At 40.0% G+C, this 24,612-nt stretch overlaps 1 protein-coding gene across 2 annotated transcripts in view; it reads right to left on the bottom strand.

Moving 5' to 3' along the window:
* usp40 (ubiquitin specific peptidase 40) overlaps positions 1–24,612 on the bottom strand; it is a 149,338-nt gene that overhangs the window by 112,232 nt on the left and 12,494 nt on the right. For both annotated transcript variants that reach the window (XM_041200781.1, XM_041200780.1), the window contains exons 2-5: positions 23,619–23,980; positions 10,774–10,841; positions 6,937–7,050; positions 5,296–5,460 (exon numbers count right to left, since the gene is read on the bottom strand). In XM_041200781.1, the coding sequence (XP_041056715.1) occupies positions 5,296–5,460; positions 6,937–7,050; positions 10,774–10,841; positions 23,619–23,823 (552 nt within the window). In that variant the 5' untranslated portion in view covers positions 23,824–23,980. The remainder of the gene's footprint in view (positions 1–5,295; positions 5,461–6,936; positions 7,051–10,773; positions 10,842–23,618; positions 23,981–24,612) is intronic.

The raw sequence follows: 24,612 nt of genomic DNA, 5'->3' as shown, positions 1-24,612 counted from the left end.
CTTTATGGGGTCAGTGTCTATTCAACATGCTAAATGTTCTGGGAAAGGAGTCAGTTTTTCTAACATATTTAGGGCATAATTTCAAAATTTGCAGATGATACAAAACTCAAACGTAGTAAACAATAAGGGAGATAGTAACAAGCTACAGAGGGCAAAGATAGACTGGTGAAAACAGCAGGCACATAGCAGATAAAATTTAAATATAGAGATGTTTGAAGTTATCCACTTCTTTGAAAGAATGACATGAGGCAATATGAACTAAATGATACAATTTTAAAAGGGGATGCAGGAGAAGTGAAAAGAAAGAATGAATTGCATTCATATTGCGTTTTTTACAACCACAGGATGTCTCAAGGTGATTTACAGCCAATGAAGGACTTTTGAATTGTATTCACTGTCCTAATGTAGGAAATGCAGCAGCCAATATGCACGTAGCAAACTCCAACAAACAGCAATGTGATCACTGTAGATTGAAAGGGTAACATCAGAAGCACCTAATGCTGATGTAATGATGTAATAACACATGACTCAGTAACAGAGATCTGAAGGGAGAAGTTCCAACCTCGTACAGAGTTCTTAGAATGTATACAGAAGCTGTAAATAAAGGAGCAACAAATTACAGTCTCAAGCAGCTTACTGTGAGAGAATAGACAGGCCCCAAACACACGAACACGACAGGCCCACGAACATACATGGTGACGTGACAGTGGACAGCAAGCAAAAGATCCAGAAAAAGCTTCAAGCAGCAGCTAAAGACCTGGCAAATTTTAGGGATCCTTGACAGAGGTTGAAAAGAACGAATTCAAGATACCAAAAAATTGGAGTATCGTGGGTACAGCAGAGGTACACAGACCAGAGTCCAGACAGCAGTGAGCACAGACCAGAATCAACAAGCAACACCAGTGGAACAGCAACAAGTCCAGGGCCTGTCACAAGCATGGAATCCACACTACCACTCTCAGAACCATTCCGAAACGTTGAAGGCTTACAACAGGATCAGCACTGGGACAGCTGGAGAAAGAAGTTTACAGACATAGAACTGCTTCTGGTTTGCGCATAAAATATCAAAAGGATCAGATCGATACATTACTCTATGCAGTTGGACCTATTGCTGATGTCATTGCAGGGCAGGGAATTGATGAGACTTCAGCTTCTTATGAAGAAGTCCTGCAAGCATTTGATTCCTATTTCAACGTTCGGAGAAGTTTAACAAGAGAAAACAAGGACCAGTAGAAAGCATTGATTTGTTCATCAACAATCTGTACAGGTTGGCAAGGAATTGCAATTACAGAATCTTAAAGGATGAGTTGATTTGTGAACAAAAAGCAGTTGGGGTCATAGATGAAGCATTCTCAGATCTCTCACAGACAAGAGAGGGAACCCTAGTCAAGGTGGTACAAACTGCAAGGCAAACTGAGCTCAAAAAACAAAATTGGGCACTTGTTCATGGAGAAGATGAAGAAAAGATCAAGTGAGATCAGTTTGTAGGCTATTAGTGGGAAAGCGCGCCAAAGCCTGTCAAAACAGGGTAAAACGCGCCAACTGCCATCTTGAAGTGTACTCGGTGGCAAGAACAAACTGCACAAGAGAGAAGAATGTCCAGCACGGGGGCACAGAGAGCCACAACTGTGGAAAAATAGGCCATTTTAAAACTGTCACTTGAGATCGCTGACAACCTATAAGAGGAGGGAAAAATATTAAAGCCAAACCACATACAAAAAGTGGAAGAACTACAGAAAAAGGTAATCATTTCCTAGGGGAAGTAAATGAAACAGAAACTAAATACTAGAGTATTAAACTTGAAGTGAATGGACACCTCAGAGTCTAAATTATGACACGGGCAGGAGTTTCTGTCCTATTTGGCAAAAATGGCTCAAGCAGATTATATTACATCCGTCACCTATCAAAATACAGGGTCCAAGTCCATTGAAAGTCAAAGGCCAACTCATGGCAAAGTTGAAGTATAAAGAAAGTGAAATCACTGAACCTCTCTATATCATCCAGAATCAAGAACGTTCTTTACTAAGCAGATCAGGAAGGCTTAAAAATTGAAGCTAATCTATAAAGTACATGAAGTTGCTGATGAGCATTACAGCAATATGTTCTGGAACGGATTTCCAAGATTATTTACAGGCCTGGGAAAACTAAAGAATTGAGTACCATATTACCCTACAAGCTGCTGTTAAACCTCTTCACACCGAAGAAAGTCCCTCACTCACACTAAGGCAGGGTCAAGAAAGAAATTGAGAACATGCTACGTTAAGGGATTCACTCACCAGTAAACATGCCAACAAAATGGTGTTCAGGAATGGGCAAAGTCCCAAAGCCAATCGGTTCTATAAGAGTTTGCATGGATTTAACTCAGCTATACAAATCAGTGGCACTTGAGAACCACCCAATGGCCTCAGTTGATGAGTCTTGCCAAACTAGCCAAGAGTAGCCCATTCACTAGATGGAAACAGCAGATTTTGACAGTTGCCTCTGGACAAAGAATCCATACTGCCGACCACTTTTATAATGCCATTCAGTCGTTATTGCTTTAACAGATTATCATTTGGAATAGCGTCCACTTCAGAAATTTGCCTGATACCCTAGAAGTTAAATGCCACATGGACGACACACTTGTACATAGCTCCACGAAAGAAGAGCACGACCGCAGAGTTACAGCAGTCCGGACGGAGTGTCTTACAGGATGCAGGTCTAACAATGAATGAGAAATTAGTGTTTGCCAAACCTATGATCAAATTTCTAGGTCACATCATACAAGCCACGGGAATAACAGTCAATCTACAAAAACAAAGGTAATCAGAGAGTTTCCACAACACAGGAACATTACAGAGCTTCAAAGATTCCTCAGGATGGGTCAATCAAGTAGACAAGTTCCTACCAAGTTTGGTAGAGGTCAATGAGTTTCTGAGACAGCTGTTGCAACAGGGTCAACAGTGGTACTGGAATGTGAATCAACAAAATGCTTTCGAGAAAATCAAACATCTTTTGATATCCTCTGAAATTTTTGCACATTATGACCCAAGACTACTGGCCATAGCAGCAGATTCATCATCTACAGGTCTTAGGGCAGTATTATTTCAAATGCAGAGAGATGGTAAATGTAGACCAGTTTACTACACCTCAAGGTCACCCACAGAAACAGAAAAAAGGTATGCCACAGTTCAAAAGGGTGCACTGGCAGCCACATGGGTATGCAAAAAATTCTCAAGCTACATTGATAATCTCTTGGTATTGAAAATTTCTTAGTATTCAATGAAAGAATAGTCATTCTGAGAGCACTTTGGCTTGATATTCTTCAAAGAATTCACCAAGGTCACTTAGGAATACCAAAATGTTGTACAAGAGCCCAGCAATCAATCTGGTGACCAGGCATTACTTGTTTTATAGAAGAAATGATTTCATGTGCCTCGAACAGCTAAGTGCTAAAAGAACTATCACCATTTACTTTTCCATCAAGGCCATGAGAACGCCTGTGAATGAATTTATTTGATTTTAATGTAAGGATATTCTTTATTGTCATTGATTACTACTCAAGGTGGATTGAAGTGAATAGATGGCACAGCATCACGGCAGAAGCAGTCATTCAATCACTGAAGAGAATTTATGCAACATATGACATTCTAGACATTGTAGTGTCAGCACTGCAATGGTCTGCAATTTGCTAATGAATTATTCCAAAATTTAGCAATGGAATACTGAATTATTCATGTAACCAGTTCACTTCATTATCCTCAAGCAAATGGAGGAGCTGATAGAGGTGTACGAACCATCAAGTATTTGCTGAAGAAGAATGAAGACCTTAATCTAGCACTTCTGAGTTATTGAACCTCACCACTACAAAATGGTTTCTCACCATCAGAGCTGTTAATGGGAAGGAGCTTGAGAACGCAACTTCCAACTCGGCAACAGAAAATAGAACCCAATATCACTTCGAACAACCATGAGGGTAAAACAACATGAGGAAAAACAGAGAAACAAACAGGCTCGTAATTTTTAAGCAGAGCATGAGACTTATCAGTGCTGAAGCCTGGGGAGAGAGTATGGGCAGAAGATTAACAGAGAGAAGGCTCCATAATCGAAGTGCTCCACAACTAAGATCATACAGGATTGAGACAGAGCAGGGAATTATAAAGAGAAACCATAGTGCCTTAATATCCTTGGAAAAAAAGTCAATAGGAACATGGGCTTATTATTCGGATCCTGATGGAGATGAAGAAGGAGAAACAAGAGAAAGCTTTACAGCCACCCAGGTGAAGGACATTCATACTGACAGAAGGGAGTGCAGAATGTCCTTGACCTCAGAAAGAGGTCAGAACAAGATCAGGGAGATTGGTCAAGGCACTTGCGAGATCAGCCCTGTGAAGTCAGAGGCTTTGGAGGGAGATTTAGGAGGATATATATAATTGGGATGAAGACTTGGGGGTAGATGCAGATTAAAGGGTTAACATCAGAAGTACATGATGCTGATGTAATGATGATGCCATAAGACATGATTGAGTAACAGAGATCTGGGGAAGAGAATTTCCAACCTCGTGCAGAGTTCTTAGAATGCTTTTAAAAGCTGAAAATAAAGAGCAATGGTTTTAACAAACTACAGTCTTAAGCAGCTTATTTTAGGAGAATAGACAAGCCCCAAAGAACCCCAGCCAGACCTAGATCACACGACAAAACAATAATGACCAGATAATCTATTTTTTGTGATGTTGATTGAGGGATAAATGTTGATCAGATACCGGGGTTAACTCCCCTGCACCTCATTTAAATAGTGCATTGGGATCTCTTACATCCACCTAGGCAAGCAGATGGGATCTCGGTTTAACATCTCATCTGAAAGACGGCAGCCTCGGCCATGCAGTACTCCCTCAGTCCTGAACTGGAGTGTCAGCCTTGATTTTTGTGCCCAAGCCTTGAAGTAAGACTTGAACCCAGATTCATGTGACTCAGAGGCGATAGTGCTACCAACTGAGCCACGGTTGAGACCCGAGTGCATATGTACACAAATCTTTGAAGGTAGCAGTTGAAAAAGCAGATAGGATGCATTGCTTTATTAATGGAAGTATAAATCTGATTAGACCTCCACTGAAGTACTGTGTTCAATTCTGGGCACCATACTTTAGAAGGATGTAAAGTTCTTAGAGAGGGTGCAGAAGAGATTTTATTGGGAATGGTACTAGGGTTGAGGGACTTCAGTAATGTGGAGAGACTGGAGAAGCTGGGGAAGTTCTTACAGCAGAGAAGGCCAAGAGTGATATAATATAGGATTCAAAAACATTAACAGTTTTATACCTGTCTTTCACTAATATTGCCGCACTCCTTACAAACAATCTTGTTAACGACTATTCCGTGGTACAGTCTGTTAATGAGGTCATGTCCAGAGGTTCCGACTAAAGAGCTTTCAAGTGCACTGAAGAGAATTCGGTTTAATTCTTGTACATCATGCTGACTGGTCTCCTGTAAAATAATTTTGACTAATTCAATTACACATTACACCAATCTTCAAAGTCTATCAATGAAAGAAAATTTGAAGGGCTTTCAGATAAAACATCATACCATCAAGATAGCGGCAAAGCACATGCCATTGATCAATTCCACGAAATTATAGCTCACAACTTCTTCAGAGATCTCAGTCCATTATTTCAACTCATATCCTCCAATTCTAGTCTTCTATGCATCCTCACCTCCCTCTGCTCCACCACTTCAGCGCCCCTGAAATTCTCCTGATTTTGCAAGCAACCTGAAAACCTAGCTATTCAGCCATGCTTTCAGTCATCCCTCCTAACTGGTATTACTGTTCAGTTCCAGCTCAGTATGTCTGAAGGGACTTCACAAATGTCAGAAGTGCCTTATAAATTGCATGGATGGCCCCTTGGTCAGTAAATGCTCTACAATACCAACTATGTACATAAAATCTTTGAGAGCATCTGTTGCATCCCAGGGATCACACTTCCAAGTTTTAGAAAGAAAAAGGCATCTGGTTTTTGTCTGACGTAGAGCCAGAAATTTGCAAGCCCCCGATAATGTGCAAACTTTCCTCAAAGTGCAATTAAATCTAGGGACTAGATTACTTCCACAGGAAGTATTCAATGTGACTTCAAAGGGACAAGTCAGGTTAGCAATTAAACGTCATAACCATGTTCCAGACCGTAGACTCCACAGTTGATGAGCCAGTGAAGCAAAATATTTTTGAAGCCAGGATCACACATACCCTGGTACCTGGCTCAAGAAGCAAGAAAGAGGGGAGATCAGGTCACCTCCCTTCCTCTTGGTCAGGCAGATCTAAAGTAGTGAAAATAAAATTAATTTAGAATATAATAATGCTGCAACGAGGAATTTTGTCCAAACCTCTACTGTATTGATAAAACAGAAAACAGTAGGAGCAAAAGAATGATTGCAAATCTTAAAAGAGGAGGGTGGGCAGGGGTTGAGGAGACATAGGAACAGGAGTTGACAATGAATGGAGACTGCATCATTTCCCAAGGAAGCAGGAGATCAGGGTGATCAGTGGAGTACTTCCTAGCAGCTGAAAACCAGGATGGGGGAATATAGCAACAAGATTCAACCCCCACCCACCACCACCTCCCCCCACTCCCAAGCCTATTCTGCTATTTAATTAGATCACAGCAATTCTGTATCTTAATGTAATTTACCCGTCTTGGTTTTGCAATCCTTAACACCCTCACAAAAATTCATCAATCTGAGCTTTAAAATTTTCAACTGACTGCCAGCCTCAACAGTTTTCTGGAGAGAGTTCCAGTTTTCCACTACCCTTTGTGTGAAGAACGGGAGAAGGGAACAAAATATAAACCATGCAATTTTTCTCCATTTAAACAACACATAACAGAGATGAGAGTTGACTTTGCTTCACTAAACCATATAAAAACACAATAATTAAAGAGATAAATAAATAATCAGCATTATACAACACACCTCATTACTTGTCCAGCCAAAGCTATCAGTTAAGTCAGATGTAGATGCTGCTAGCTGGTCTGCAAGCAATAACTGTGCAAAAAGCCTCTGCAGCTCTAGAGGGATGACTCGAACCTAAAAGAGTGATAATACAATTACTGTACTCAATCATTACATCCCGGCATACTCTAGTAATCCAAATCATTTTTCAACTCTGCCCCTGTGCAAAGCAATGACATGGGTAGACGCAACATAACACCGACACAAAGCATCACCTCCACTGAAACCACACAAGTGCTTTGTAACAGCAACAGCTGACATCATGTTGTGTTTTATAGTTACGAGAACATTTTTGGACATTGTAGGGTACAAAGAAATATAGTGAGGGAGAAAATATTAAAGTGTTTAGAAACGTTGAAAGTGGATAAATCACTAAGGCTGGATGAAATATAACCCAGGCTGCTAAGGGAAGCAAGGGAAGAAACAGTATAGGCTCTGACCATCATTTTTCAATCTTGCCAACATTCTACCATTGTTTAAAAAAGGAGGAAAAGATAGTCTGTTTAATTACAGGCCAATCAGCCTAACCTTGGCGGTGGGCAAACTATTAGAAAACATTCTGCGATGGCAAAAGTGTAATTCAGAGAGGCACAAGTTAATCAAGGACAGTCAGCATGGATTTGTTAAGGGAAGGTTGTTTCTGACAATGTAGACTGAATTTTTTAAGGAGGAAACAAGGAGGACTTTTGAGAGTAGCATGTTTGATGTAGTCTACATGGGTTTTAGCAAGGTTTTTACCAATGTCTCTCACACGGGCTGGTCAGAAAATTAAAAGCTCATGAGATCCAAGAGCAAGTGGTAAGTCTGATCTAAAATTGGCTCAGTGCTAGAATACAAAAGGTTATGGTCAACAGGTAATGCTGGAAAAGCTCCGCAGGTCTAACAGCATCTGTGGAGAGAAAAACAGAGTTAACGTTTTGAGTCAATCAGTCATATAGACTCGAAACGTTAACTCTTTTTCTCTCCATAAATGCTGTTAGACCCGCTGAGTTTTTCTGGCATTTTCTGTTTTTGTTTTAGATTTCCAGCATCTGCAGTATTTTTGCCTTTATCTATGGTCAACAGGCGTTTGTGTGACAGGAAGGTTGTTTCCAAAGGGGTGCTGCAGGGCTTAGTCACAAGCGTCTTACTGTTTGCAGTGTACATCAAAGCAGGAGGCATGAGTAAGAAGTTTGCAGTTGATACAAAAATTGCCTGAGCGATTGACAGTGAGGATGAAAGTTGTAGGCTGCAGGAAGCTATCAAAGGACTTGTCAAACAGGCAGAAAAGTGGCAAATGGAATTCAATTCACACACGTATGAGATAATGCATTTGAGGAGGTCAAACACGTCAAAGGAATACACAATAAATGGTAGGATTCTGAGAGGTTTGGAAGAACTGAGAGATATTAGAGTGTATATCTACAGATCCCTGAAGGTTGCAGGACAGGTAGCTAAAGTCGTCAGGAAGGAATTAGGGATACTTTCCTTTATTGGCGAATGTCTAGAGGTTATGCTAGAACTGTACAACACCAGTTAGACCTCAGGTACAGTTCTGCATACAGTTCTATTCATCACATTACAGGAGGAATGTGATCACGCTGGAGGGTACAGGAAAGATTTACAAAGATGTTGCCAAGAATGGAGAATTTTATCTATGAGGAAAGATTGGATTGGTTGAGTTTGTTTTCTTTGGAACAGAGCGGGGTGGGGAGCGATTTAATTGAGGTGTATAAAATAAGGAGGATCCTAAATATAGTGAATAGGAAGGACCGCTTTCCGTTAACAGAGAGGTTAATAACCTGGCCATGGATTTAAAGTAGCTGTTAGGAGAGTTCAGGAGTAGGTTTTTCACCTAGAGGATGCTGGGAGTTTGGAACTCTGTCTGAAAGTATGGTAAAGGGAGAACATATCACCAAATTTAAAAAATGTTTGGACATTCACTTGAGGTGCCATAACCTACAGGGCTACAAAATGAAGAACTGGAGGGTGAGATTAGACTAGAACACAATTGTTTGGCTTGCATGGGCAGGATGGGCTGAATGACCTCCTTCAGTGCCATAACTCTTTCTATGTTTCTATGCACTACTTAGACACACAATTACCTGCAGAATAATTGCCTAATGACACTACTAAATTCTGCTCACTTCACTATTATTCACTACACCTGTTTTTATTCCTGATTTCGAACATCCATAGTATTTTGCTTTTAGCCACCTCTGGTTAATCATTTACTTATCTGACCATATATGAGAAAGTTATGGTGAAGGATGATAATAAAGGGATGTGAGCAGTCTTGTTACAAGCGTCAAGAGACACCAATGAGTACTCACACCTGGAATCAGCTACCAATTTGAACTAGAACCACTGACATCAAAAGAATCAAAACCAAAAATAGCTGGACAAACTCAGCAGGTCTGACAGCATCTGCGGAGAGGAACACAGTTAACGTTTCGAGTCCGAATGACTCTTCATCAGAACATCAAAAGAATGTCAGGAGTGAGACACTTCACAAACTCTCTCTTTTTAAATGTTAAATCAATCAACATGCTATATTGTAACACCAAAATTAATGAATATTTGCTCCAATAGAGTGAGACTTGACAAGCCTGGCAGTGGCCCTTCTGGTTTAATGGAAAACCCTGGGTTAGCACTTTCTACATTCTGGCAACTATTAAACAAGGAGTTAAAAAGTCCAAATTGGAGAAGAAACTCTTCCAAGAAATACACAGAACCTTACTAGATCAAATCAGTATCATCATCAGTGGACGAATGAAAGACTTGCACTTATATTATATCTTTAATTACCTCAGGATATATCCCAAAGCACATTACAACGAACGAAGGGTTTTTGAAGTGCAGCCATTGTTGTAATATAGGAAGGTCCATTAATCATAGGTGACTAATATGTATTAGACAGTGAAAGTATGTACATTTAACAGCTTCAGGAGTTTAAATTTTAGAATATTATAAGATTATTGAGGTTTTTTTGTGCTGAAAAGGGCCTGCACATGGCATCAGAACAGTGAAGACAGGTTCAGATTTTTTTTTATATTTGCTCACGGGATGTGGGCTCCACCCATTCCACTGAGTTTTTATTTATTCTGTAGCTAAACGTGTGCCTAAATATTATATGTGCCACGTGCTAGCTTGCATCCTGCAGTATCGGAAAGCGTCCAAATAATTACCATGAAGCACAGCTTGCTAACAGTGGTTGCCCTTACAAAGCACCTATAGGTTTCAGTGGAAGTGACCCTTTGTGTCAGTTTTATATCAGAAAATCCGTCACTGGATGATTCCATATGGAGGAAAGATGAAGGGGTGGGGTGGGACAAATTAAGAATCATTATCCAAATCGTTCTTCCGCAGCTGACAAAATAGTTCCTAGCAATACTAATATGCCCTGGAGTAAGTTAGCCACAGAGACCAAAAGGAGAAAGGAAGTGATATCACATGCTCACATAACGCGGGTGTTAGAAAATTTTTATCAGTTATTTACTTGAAATATAATTTAAAAGTTTAATTGGTCAGAAAATGAACACATTTTTTCATAGGGTGCTGAAAGTAAATAGTCCTGTATAGATCACATTACTTGTGTACTTCAACAGCCATTTTGTTTTATTTCAAAAAGGAAGACAGAAAAATTAGTCAGTAGCCCAAGGATAGCCTTTAAAGAGGACCCATGAGACCAGCTCAGGGTTAAAATGAGCCTTTTGTGTGGTTTTGATCCATTTACTTGAATGCCTGAATTTAATAATAAAGAAAAAAAGTGTAAAATGCAAGAAAATGCTAAAAATAGATAAATGCAAACATTCCCACCTTTGACTCTGGCTTGTCTTTGTCTGATAAATATCCCAGTTCCTCAGGCCCCAGGGCAAACAATGATTCTGATTCAAAAGAAGAGATGAAATGTTAATCATGCAGCATAACTTGCATTCATACTGAGCCATTAATGTAAAAGAAAATCTCAAAGTGCTTCACAGGAGTTTAATAAGACACTTTAGAGTGAAAGGAGACAATAGGAGGGGTGACCAAAAGCTCTGTCAGAGAGTTAGGTTTTAGAAAAGAGAGAGGTAGAAAGGCGTAGAAGTTTAGGAGGAGAATTCCAGATTTTATGACCTAGGCAGCTGAACGCACAGCCATCAACAATAAGTTTAAAGGGAATGGGAGATGGACAGAGCACCAGAGTTGAAGCGTCGCAGAGTTCTTGGAGAGTTGTAGAGCTGGAGGATTTCAGAGAGGGTTAAGACCATGAAAAGATATGAAAACAATGCCGAGAACCTTAAATTGGATGCACTGGAGCACCCAGGATCAATGAAGATTTACAATTAGGAAAGTGTTGGAATAGCAGAAATAAAGACAGAAAAACTCAGCAGGCCTAGCAACATCTGTGGAGAGAGAAACAAAGTTAACTTTTCCAGTCCGTATGACTTGTCTTCCGAGCTAAAGAGAAGTAGAAATGTCATGGATTTTATACTGTTTAAGAGTGGGTGGAGCAGGTGGAGCAAAATCGAAGGTCAGGAGAGATTGTCTTGTATCCATGACATCTTTGTCTAAGGGAGTATTAAAGACTAAAGGCGGCACTGATAGTGGCATAAGGGTAAGATAGCATAACATAAGTCAGCGCTCTGTGAAAGCACAACATAGGAACAAGTGACACATGGCCCTGTGGGGTTGGTTGGAGGGGCCTGGTTGGGTAGAAAGTATTAAAAAAAATTTAAAATATTGTTTTGATTTTATTTTTATTGATTTTTCGTCTTAATTTTTAAAAATCCCCCCCCCCCACCTCCCCCCGCAACAACCTGTCCCACCAGGGCCATCTGTCACTTGTTTCTATGCTGTGCTTTCACAGAGTACTAACCCTCATTCTACTATTAACACATTCTGCTATCTTACCTTTATACCACTCTCAGCATCTTCTTTAGTCTTTAACACCACCATTAACATTCCCTTTGTCTTGTGTCCATGACAACTTTGTCAATCTCTCCTGAGCTCCCACCTTTCCCTGACCTAATTTGCTCCACCTGCTACATCCCCTCTTAAACAGCATAAAATCAATCACATTTCTACTTCTCTTTAGCTCTGAAGAAGAGTCATACAGCCTGGAAATGCTAACTCTGTTTCTCTCTTCACAGATGCTGCTAGGCCTGCTGAGTTTTTCCAGCATTTTCTGTTTTTATTTCAGATATCCAGCGTCCGCAGTATTTTGCTTTTTATCGGAGTATTGGAATAGCCTTGTCTGGAGGCAACAAAGGCCTGCAATGAAGTTTCAGCAGCAGATGGAATGAGTCAAGGATGGATATGGATGATAATACAGAGATGGATCTGGCAGTTTGTGTCACTGTAGTGGATATGGAATTGAAGGCTCAGCTCAGGAACAAATAGAATCCTGAAACTCTAAATACAAGTTGTTGCATTTTAACTACTGTCCCCTTATCAGACCATCCCACATTATGCACTAAATTCTACTGGATGGGGGTTAGAAATAGAAGAGTGCCTAGCTTCAAGATTTCTATTTGCAAAAGTTTGTGGCAAATTATGCGAAGTATACCAGAGAAAAACTGGAACAACTGCATTCTAACCCACTTCTTCCCAGCCAGCAACTTCTCCAGGTTGAGAAACTCCTAGTTAAAAAAAAGCTTGCATTTATAAAGCACCTTTCACAACCTCAGGACACCCCAAAGAATTTTGCGGCCAATTAAATCCTTTCTTCAAGGTCAAAAATGTATCAGACAATTTTTGTACAGAAAGGTCCCACCAATGTGATAATGAACTGATAGTTTTATTTTAAAGTGATGTTGATTGAGGGATACATATTGGCCAGGGCATTGGGAAGAGATCTTCTGCTGTTATTCCAAATAATGCCATGGAATCTTTTACAACCATCCAAGATGATAGGCTGGGCCTCCTTTTAACTTCATAACCGAAAGATGATGCAGCAGTCTTCTTCAATACCTCACTAAAGTATCAGCTTAGATTATGAGTTCAAGTCTCGGGAGCGGGATCTGAATCCAATCTTCTAACATAAATGAGCATTCTACCCATTGAGTCATCGCTGACATGTCAGAAGTAGATAGTGCAACTTCTATCATCATGTAGTGGAGCACATTGTTGCACCAATCAGACACATAAGACACATTTACAATATAAAGTACACCCATAGGCTCACACTCCTTCCTGCTGTTGGCTGCACTACAAAACAGAAAAGCACCATCCAGCTTTCTTCCGTTGGTAGCAAAGAGCCATTTTTTTTGTAAGTCTTCTAAACAGCTGCCAGATTCACATGCCCCACTTCTATCCAGAACCAGGTGGAGAATAACCAGGTGGAGTTACAAATGTAAACAGATGGGGCCATGCAACACAAAATCAGAACAGAAAGATAAAAGTGCCTTCAATAATTAATTTCTCAAAGCATAAACCACTTTCATTTTAGAGTTCTTGCTTATTCAGCAGTATAAAAATTGGGATTGTACTTAAACCTTCATATACCATGGGGCATTTTAAAAGCTATCCACAGGGTATTAACTTCTTCTGACCTCTCTGCCCAATTGTAGAATATGTGTACCCTTGGCCTTACCTTATATTCTTCCTCTCTCCATTTTCTGAAGCTTCCCTGCCCGGCCTAAACTGCCTCTGATGGATGGTCCTTCATCTCTCCTCCAAACTCACCGAGCATTTCCAGAATGTGCCATTATTGTTTTAGATTCCCAACATTGTTTTTTTTAATCACATGTGTGTGTTTATTGTAAATACATTCTTCCTAGTTAGAACATTTACGGCTCCTTTAGTACTTTAATATTACTTTCAGCCACATGCTTTTTTCTCCCAACAGTATTTTCACTGCACTAAAACCAATAGTATCATATTTTACAATACAGCTCCAATAATTTAGTTGAGATACTACTAGGTAATGAGTTACAGGCCATAATTAAATGGAAAGCTTCACAGATAATGGAATTGTGCTGGTGCAATGGCACCAAGTGTTAAAGTTTGAATACACAAGCCATAAAAGATAGGAATTAACAAATTCAGACACCTGCTGCCCTCAGTTCTTAACCTAGGCTGCATAATGCACAAGTATCTTCCAATTTTGAAGAGCGAGGAGAAGAAACAATAACTTTAATTTCATAGAATGTCCCAAGGTACTTCACAAGAGCATTATAAAATAAAATATCATGCCAAGCCACATAAGGAGATACTGTATTTGGGCAGTTGACCAAAGGCTTGGTCACCGAGGTAGGTTTTAAGGAGCATCTTAAAGGAGGAATACAAAGTGGAGAACCGGAGATTTGTAGGGAGGGTATTGCAGAGCTTAGGACCTAGACGAATAAAGATGCAGCCAATGGTGGAGTGATTAAAGTCAGGGATACTCAAGGGCAGAATTAGGGGAGCACAGAGATTGCTGGAGGAGATTACAAAGATAGGCAGGGGACAAAGCATGGAGGGATTTGAAAACAATGAGAATTTTAAAATCAAGACATTGCTTGACTGGGAACCAGTGCAAGTTAGTGCATGCTCAGCAACTACAGGCTAATCTTTGGTGGTGAGGAAACTTCTGGAAGCAATAACTTGGGACAAAATTAATAGTCACATGGACAAATGCAAGTTAATTAGGGAAAGCCAGCATGGATTTCTTAAGGGAAAATCATGTTGAACTAACTTGGAGATTTTTTTTGCTGAGAAGGTTGATGAGGGCAATGCTATTGATGTGGTGTACATGGATTTTCAAAAGGCATCTGATACAGTGCCACACAACAGGCATGAGCAAAGTTATAGCTCATGGAAAATGGACTGTAGTAAGATGGATACGGAATTGGCTGAGCGACAGGAAACAGAGAGTAGTGATTAAGGGATGTTTTTCAGGCTGGAGGAAGGTCTAATAGTGAATTTCCTCAAGGGTCAGTGTTGGGGTCCTTGCCTTTCCTGATATATAATTAATGACCTAGCACTTGGTGTACAGGGCACAATTTCAAAGTTTGTAGATGATACAACACTTGGAAGCATTGTGGATTGAGAATAATGTAGAACTTCAGAAGGACATAGACAAGTTGGTGGAATGGGCAGACAGATGGCAGCTGAAGTTCAATGCAGGGAAATATGAAGTGATTCCTTTTCGTAGGAAGAACATGGAGACAGAATATAAAAAGGTACAACTCTAAAAGGAGTGCAGGAGCAGAGGAACCTAGGTGTCTATGTGCATAAATCATTCAAGGTTGAGAGAGTGATTAATAAAGTATACTTTGTCCTAGACTTTATTAACAGGTGCAGAGACTACAAGAGCAAGGTGGTTATGTTGAATTTGCATAAATCACTAGCCCGGCCTCAGCTAGAATATTGTATCCAGTTCTGGGCACCGCACTTTAGGAGGAAGTGAAAGCATTAGAGAAGGTGCAGAGAAGAGTGACGAGAATGGTTCTAGGGGTCAGGAAATTCAGTTATGAAGGTAGTCTGGAGAAGTTGGGCCTGTTTTCCTTAGAGAAAAGAAGGTTGAGAGGAGATTTGGTGGAGGTACTCAAAATCATGAGGGGTCTGGACAGAGTAGATAGAGAGAAACTGTTCCCACACATGAAAGGATCAAGAATGAGGGGACATAGATTTGGTAATGCAAGCAAGAAAGGATATAAGGAAATTAGAGGAAATTTCTGCTTATCCAGTACTGGACATCACATAAGCAGCCTAGTAATCTAGCAAGAGCAAAGGAATTGAGAGAGATGGTGGTGAACTCAAACTGGGTGTCGTCAGCCTTTGTAGAAATTGGTGGATCATCATACAGTGTAAAGCCTAGTGCATCTTGATGGCTTATGATGGAGGCAATGGCAGGGATATGAAAGCAAGCCACCCAACCACCAACCAACACAGCAGCAAGAAAGTAACAAAGATCAAAGAAGAAATTTACATTGGAAAGGGCTTCCTGGAGAAGTATAGTATGTTGCATTGGGCCAATCTTTGCGTTGTAATTCTATTGCCATAGATTACACATATGCTGCCAGTCCTCAAGGGCAGCAAAGAAAATAGACACAAGGCAAGTCCTCACAGCATGGGTGGGGGGTGGCGGCATTGGGAGGCAGAGCACCTGCATCGAGCAGATAAACAGCAGAGAAGATTGATATCCTAAAATAGAGAGGATGAGTAGCTCACAATTGCCTGATTGTCAAAATTTTCACCAACACTGGCTAATTGGTAGGCCCAATATTAAGATGTCAAAAAGTAGTACTTGGTCAGATCATAGCTACAAATCCAGTTTTGCAACATATATCAGAAATATTAACCATCTTCTGATCAATCAATAAGGTGCCATAGATGTTGGCAAATAAGTGCACCTTTGAAGCCTCGAAAAATCCCTCAAAAAATAGGCATTGATTTACATAGAGTGAAAAAGTAAATTGCCGACGTGGGTGTGGGTTGTCACCATCTTTTTTATTCACCACAAGGTGTCCATTGCTGCCTGTTTGATCCCTTGTGCCCAGTTATAAGGTACCAGTTAGTAAAACATCCATTTGTGGGGTGAAAAATTGAGGCTGATTACTAGTGCAAGTTTAGCATGTCATGGCTGAAAAAGGGGGAGGTCAACTTCTCGCCGAGAATATGCAAAAACACAATTTTTGGGACTGAAAAAAAAAATGGGGCTATCATATACGCCATGATCTACAGTCATCTGCTTTTTAAATGGTACTGACAATCTTGTAGTCTGCTAGAAATCTGTTGTGGCAAGAACAATTCTTTTCTCCGTACTGCGTTACAATCTCTGTGGGACAAATAACTTACAAAAACACAGAGGCTGCTTGCTACCAATGTTTCCAAGTGTAAACACCTTGCACCTTCTTCCCAATAAAACTATCTGGGCCCTCTTTAATCTCTAACAATCAAACCATCCAGGCTTGATGTCAGGCAGACTTCAGGAAAGGTAATCTGGCCCCTTTCCTCTTACTTAAAGGCACAGTCGCAAAACATGACTTTATAAACTCAATTTGTAACACCTCCCCCCTGAAACTCCAAATTATAACTTATAACATTCTATATAGCTTAACAACTAACTTACTACATATAATACAAGTAATATTCTTTCCCTGTGCTATCACATTTTCCATTAAACAATCTATCTTGGCAGTCTCACAATGTTTAATTTGCATCAACTCAAACACATGCAACAGTTCACCCTCTCTTTCAGAGCTATAGGTTCTTCAATGTACACATTTTTAAAAAAAAGTCTCAGCTAGCCAACCATCCAAGTCGTCTTTCTCCTGCTTAAATGCAGGATTACGATTCTCTTTTGCTGCTTTCAGAATCTCATTGAGGTTAGATCGATGTTCATATTGTTATGATCTCCACAGAGACCAATAACTTGAAAAAAGGTTCGAACTTGCAGTTAATTGCTGAATGAATTACAGGACAAGGTTTCATGTTTTAAAACTTCTACTGCAACAAATAAATAAATAAATAAACAATATTGACAAAACCCTATTTTCTTTTTCTAGGCAACTTATACTTTAAACTACAGAAAGGAACATTCCACTTTTATATTTATCACACATCGCACTCTCCACAGAATTACAGCCTTTGTAGCAAATGGTCCACAGTTGCCCCCAGCTTCCAATGTGTTCCCATCCCTTGTTTCACCGAGTAGTAACTTCAAGTGATCGCCTCCAGGTGCTTCCCTTAATTTTCAGAGAGTTTCCTAATTTCACTATCACCAATAAAGCCTGTCCCGATGATTTGTCCCCTTTGGCCACACTAGTCAAATCTCCTGGAATCCTTGAATGGCTGCAGGATGCGTTCTTTGACTAGAGACCGTTTCCCCCCCACCCTCAAATCAGGCTCTAGTAGTTCACAAGCCAAGCGGCCTCTTCTCTCTGCTGACCACACAAAACTCCTATCTCTCAGTTATATTCATTAATTTGTAGGGAAGCTTGTAACCTGATCTTAAAAATGGCTTCCTCTGCATCCTTCCCTATGGCAATGTGAATCACATGAGCCTTGTACCGAGGTAGAAATGCAAATTAGCTACTCTTTTTCACATTAGAAGTAAATGGCCAGTTTACAGCACAACTGTTTGCAACCTGAAACTTTCAACACCTTTTTGGGACTTTGGGAGACTTGGGGTCTACCCATTATAAACTCAGAGACTGCTGCCACTGTCTCCAACATTTCACCAACAATCTGGGCCTCCGTTTGGTCCTTAGCTGCCTCAGGCCTGTTGTCAAGCAGATTTCAGAACAAGTCACATGAAACCCTCCGTTTTACCCTAAAGACACAGTTTCAAACCATAACAATTTTATAAATCCCATAATTGTTACAATTAAAAACACTGATTTTTTTAAAAATTAGCTCTCGTATTCTTTGACATTCTGTTTTTCATCTTCCCACTCAACATAAGCTTTATCCAAATTTTTCAGAGCATGAGCCACAGCTTCATTTTGAAGTTTTATTTTCCACTCTAGGACTTGATTCCAACCCCATAGTTCCACATTAACAGCATCAGTTAGAGCGAAGTCAGTTTGGTTTAAAACACTGTCTCTCTTTGTCCGTTAGCCTGGAATTTTGCTGCTGTATTCTGTTTTGACACCATGGCTTGGGATCTGTAGGCAATTTTAATTGAGACAGACTCAATTCACTTTTTTGCTGGTTTTAACTCTGCTGTCCATCAGGGGTTTCACTGTCCCTTCACTCTCAAAAGTGTGACCTTATCTGATTCTTCTTTCACATCTTTAGTCAAAACCGTATTTTCTGTAGCAGGATTACAAATACTCAATGATTTCTTTAGTATACTGTCAGTTTCAATGGACTTGCCTACCACCCTCAGAGATGGCAGCTCCCACTAGGTAATTTCTTAGTATGAAATCAACATTATTAATAGGCAACTTCGACATCATTCCAACAATAACAGACCCATTGACTAAAGTACAGCTCAAGTTCATTCTACATAATGGAACAGATAAACAATTTCTATTAATACCCTGTATCGACACACTTTTATTTAGCGGACTCTCTGAAGAGAAATTCACATCTTTTGCTAACATTAGGGGTTGAGCCAACTCCGTATCTCAAAGGATAACAATCTTTTTGGCTCCTTTATCATACAAAAACAGAGTTACTTCACCCTCAAATACAAAACTCTCTTAATCTTTTATGTTCCAATTTACACCACAGAAAATACATTAGGTGGTATTGGTTTGTCACAAGCTTCACTCACTAGTGCAGGATTTTCTGCAGAAACACTAGACACTCTCAAAAACGCTGCCAGCTTAACTTTTAACTTGTAGTAGTCTGCCTTCACATGCTCTGTCTTATGGTAAAAGTAACATGTGGTCTCCTTAATCATATTTATCTCTCCCATTGACCCTTTCATTACATTGAGAAGCAGCTGTCTTTTCACTTTTCTGCTATCCCTCTCATTGTAATTAGTGTTCTGTTCACCATCACTTCTCTTATCTCTACAGCTTCTCTGTGGGTTTGCAAACAAATGTTTGCTGCCACCTATGCATTTGTGGGATAATTCATAACCGTCAGCCAAAGCAACCGCTTCCCCTTTTTAGGAACTTTATGGCCTTCTCAGTGGGACTTTATTTCTAAAGGAATACTGTTTCTGAAAGGAAGCCTTTCATTATCAAATTCAAATTTCTTGGTTTCCCTCTCTATGTAAGCCAAGGCTTTCCTTTTCTTTTACTCTTTAAAACTCTACCTTTATTTCTTGCCTTTAGAATCCTAATTCAAGTTTTTTGCATTTCTCTTTCTTTCTCAAATTCCATTTGCTTCATTTGTAACTGAATCTTAGCCAATTCAACCTTTGTTTTATCTGGATTACTTTTTTTTCACCCTCAAGGTTCAAATGTTGAGTCAATACTAAAACTATCTCTGCTTTTTAGTGCTTACTGTTAAATCTATTTCTAACTTTTCGCCATCACTTTTAAATTAACCTTTGTTAACCGAAGCAAGGCACTCACAGACAAGTCCTCTCCTTTGAGGAAAGCTTCAGCAATTAACATGTCCATTTTATCTTTCAATAAATACAGCAAAAGTCACTGTGAATTCTTGCTTGTTCAAACTCTGGCCAAACCCAGTGCATTCGTCCCAGCCTGTGGTTTTGAAATCCCACAAGAACCCCAATTTGTTGCGATTCCCATAGAGTCCGATGATTTTTTAAAAAAATTTTAAACTTCCAGTTAATAGCTGAAAGGATAACATGGCAAGATTTCATTTTTTAAGACTTTTGCTGTAACAAAAGACTAAAAACACTATTAGCTAGACACTATCTTTGTAGACAACTTATACTTTAAAACAGAACATTCCCTTTCTCTTTTAACACAACTGAAAACACACTTCACAGATGTATTTTACACTGCCCTTTAAATAGACATTCAATTCTCTGGAACCAGTCCAAGGTGATTTTTAGCTCCCGAGTGATTACTTTTCTTTTCTCAGCCTGGAACTTTTAATCTAGGAGCTTCACAGTGAGGATTTCCCCCTGAAGATTCTTCCTACAGCGCAAGCTGGGTGAATCTTCCAGCCTCATTTTAATTCCTCGCAAATGTAGTCTTTCCAATACAAGCACAAGCTCCCGCCCACATTCCTGCACAGAGAACCTAGAAATTTTCAGCCACTAGCTGCTCTCTCTGGGATCCTGGTGGACTGGCTTTGTCTGAGAGTTTTTAGGAATATCTTAGACTCTCCCCTTGCAAAGCCCATTTTTATGGTAACATGAATCATTTGGACCTTGTATCTAGATTGAAATACTGATTCGCTAACTTTGAGGCTCCAACTCTCTATTATCTTGGAAGTACGTGGGCAGCTTAAAGCATGACTGTTTACAACCTTATATTCTCTACATTTTTCTGGGACTTTAGAGACTCTCAGTCTGTAAGCACACAGGCTGCTGCCATTGTCTTCAAGTGTATGCACCCTACACCTTCTTCCCAATAAAACAATCTAGGCCCCTTTTAACTTCTAACGATCAAACTATCCAGGTTTGCTGTCAAGGCAGACATCAGAACAGGTCACATGATCTCTTCATTTTATCCTAAATTAAAGACACCATCCCAAAACAAAATCTTATAAACCTCATAATTGCAACAACTGCAGCCCAATAACAAATTTGGGAACAAGTGAATTTCCCTGCACTCCCATATGCATACATGCTGTTAGATATTAACACACAACTCAGTGATGACATTAGTAATGTCTGAGACAAAGCAGTCATGGGTATTCACTAGTAACAATCATTAAAAATAATACAGTAGTCTCTCCTGTAGAGAAGCAATATGGAACATAGTAGGAAGCATGATAACATTCTACCCACTATCAATAATCTTCATTAGTACATAATGTACAAAATAAAACTTAATTTGTATCTCGTGTATCTTTTTGCACTCATTATGGTGGCAGCTATCATTGTTGGAAAGAGATATTTTGGCAGGTGGATGGAACAGTTTTCTCACCTGCAATTAAATATTCCTGGATCAAGTGAAACATGAATATATGCAGAGTAAAGCTCCCTCACTCATCACCAGCAGTACATCTTAAAGCAAATATTAAAGGATTGGAACACTGTCACTTGTCACCTTCTGCACCAAATATCTGAGGCCTCTTGGAACAAGCCTGATTAGAATAATTTGTGTGAAATTACAGGCACCAAATAAGGCTTGTTAGTACCAGTCAGGAACAGTCAAATTCATTCCATGTAGGACTCCTCCTGTGAATAACCACAATGCGCATTTATATAGCATCTCTAACATAGTAAACTACCCAAGGTTCTTCATAGGAATGTTCTCAGGCAAAATTAACACCAAGATACATAAGGAAATATTAAGATTAAAGACTTTGTGAAAGAGGTAGCTTTAAGGAGGGGCTTAAAACAGGAGGTAGAGCAATGAGGAGAGGCTTGGGGACAGAACTCCAGAGAATAGAGCCTAGGCAGTTAAAGGCACGGCCGCCAATGATGAAACAATTAAAATTAGGAACGCGTAAGAGGCGAGAATCGGAGATCTTGTCGGGCTGGAGCAGACTACAAAGTTTGAGGCGGCAAAGCCATGAAGGCATTTGAAAGGGAGAGAGTAAAGGCATTGGTGGACCAGAAGCCAATCTGGGTCAGTTAGCACAAGGGTGAAGGGTGAACAGGATTTGGTGCAAGTTGGGATACATGCAGTTTTGGATGAGTTCAAATTTACATTTGCATCGTGGGAAGCCAGCCAGGAAAGCATTGGAAGAATGGAAACTAAATGTAATAAAGCAATGGATGAAGGTTTTAGCAGCAGATGATCTGAGGCATGGGATGGGTGATGTTAGAAGTGGAAGTAGGCAGTGTTGGTGGTGGAGAGTACATAGGATTGGAAGCCATGTTCAAATAGAACAGAACTCCAATGTTGTGCAGAGTCTGGATTAGCCTCTGTGGCCAGGGAGATGGTTGGAGTTGATGGCTAGGGAATGGAGTTTGCAGCAGTGACCAAAGTTAATGGCTTAGATCTTCCCAGTATTGAACTGAAGGATATTTCTGCTCATCCCCAATATTGGATGTTCAACAGAAGAGACTTTCATACCAAGAGTCTTCATTCATCCCTCTGATGAAAGGCTGTCCACTGGCCTACTGTAATACGTGCCTTTTTTCTTGTTTTATTTAAATAAAGCCACATCAACATCTATTGTTGAAACACAAAGATAACAGGTGTAAGAAAGATATCTTTTCATTTCTGTCAGACTGTGGATTAGAATTACAATGGCTACAGGTTGAAAGACATGTCCACTGGAGCAGGATGAGAGATATATACAATGTTGCTGTCCTGTAAGATGCAGCCATGAAAGACAGGATGGTGCCAGAAAGGAGTCCTGGAACAAGGAAGCTGCCTGACAACAGCATTTTAATTGGCTCCTGGCCAGGTGACCAGAGTTCGTGTGAAGATTAGTGCAGCTGAATAGCTCCTAGCCTGAAAGGAACAAGACCTAAAACCTCTTTCTCCTGTGTGTGGAAGATTCCAGTAATTCCACAATAATAGCTAGCTGTTTTTTTTTCTCCTCTAAAACCTGCTCTCTCTCTGAAAATCCCTGTCAAGAGGCAAACCACTGTTAGAGACATTGGAAAGCAAGGTCTCAACCAATGAACTAAATACTGAAAGTGCTAGAAGACCACCTCGTGTCATCAACAAGAACTGAAAAGAATTTGGAAGATATCGATTAAAATCAACCCATCGAATCCTAAACTCCGGATTGGTGCTATGGAACTGTTGTATCCCACCCTTAGAATCCATGTTTTGTGTTTCTTATGCATCTTGTGTGTGCGTGTGTATAGGGATTTAAGAAGGGGTAGAGTTTAGGTTATAGTTAGAAATTAGCAGTTCATATTTCTTTCTTTTGCCTCTGGTTAACGACAGCTTGTTCAATAAACCGTTATTTACTTATTAAGTTTACAAACCTGGTGCTCATATTCTGTTAACCTAAATTAAACAGTTAGGTAGAATTGGGGCAATCTGGTGGCTTGATCAAACTTTTTCACATTTGTCGTGATTCAGGGAACAGTGGGGCTTGATATTACAGCGGACTATCCCCAGTGGGTCGTGACATGGGGAACAGTGAAATGACTGCTGCACTTGCAAGGAGAAAGCTTTCTATCTCATTGAGTAACAAGGAATTTTGATCCTCCCCTCAATTTATTCCCATTCCACCTTCAAATAATTTACCTCGGAATTCAGGCGTGTACAGTAAGGTCTGAAGCAGCGAGTTGAGGTAGCAGGTGCCTCCCTGGTTTTTGATTCCACTGAGGTTACTGGCTGCCCGATGCGGTGGTGGGTCAGTGTCCTTTTTCCTGGATTTCCGCCCTTTCACAGTTTTGTTCTCACACACAAAGCCAGCATCTTCCTCTTCTTCAAACATATCCCCAAACATTCTGCAGAATTCGAGGCACACAACCTCTCATTCGGTTGTTTTAGCCAAATAAACCGAATTTGCAGCTCTGAAGTTTACTGCTATCTCATTCTTAGCAGCATTGGCTGTTCTGATTTGTAGAAAGCTATAGGTTTGATGTTCAGACAGTGTATGTCCCCTGAAACAAAGAAAATATTTGCAAGTTATAGAATCAAAGAATAACATAGCACAGAACAAGACCATTATGTCAACAGTACCTGCTCTTTGTAAGGCTATCTAATTAGTCCCACTCCCTGACATTTTCCCCACAGACCTGCAATTTTTTTTCCAAGTATTTATTGCACTCCCTTCTGAAAGTTACTATCGAACCTGATTCCACCACCCTTTCAGACGGTGCATTCAAGTTCACAACTCGCTGCATAATGAAACGTTCCTTTATGTCGCCTCTGGTTCTTTTGCTAATCACCTTAAATCTGCGTCCTCTGGTTACTGACTGTCCCTTCTGCCGCTGGAAGCAGTTTCTCCTTATTTACTCAATCAGGGTATATTAGCAAAAATAAAAAGTAACGTAGTAGACAGTTAACCAATATATTTTCCACAGTCACAAACAGTTTTGATTTAGAGTTAATGAGTTATCATAATATTTGATTCCTGTTTTATGTTCCAGAGTGACTCATATCCAGCAATTTAAGATTATCACATTGTAACCGGGAGAAAAGAACAATTTAGATGGCCAGAGCACTATGTTACCAAGGGTGAAACACTAGGTAAGTGAAGTTCCTCAGTTTGTAGTTTGGCCGAAAAATGAAT

This window comes from Carcharodon carcharias, chromosome 12 (assembly GCF_017639515.1).
Source record: "Carcharodon carcharias isolate sCarCar2 chromosome 12, sCarCar2.pri, whole genome shotgun sequence".
Classification (NCBI taxonomy): Eukaryota; Metazoa; Chordata; class Chondrichthyes; order Lamniformes; family Lamnidae; genus Carcharodon; species Carcharodon carcharias.
The sequence above is the reverse complement of the archived record's forward strand: the minus strand, read 5'-3'. Positions and strand labels throughout refer to the sequence as shown.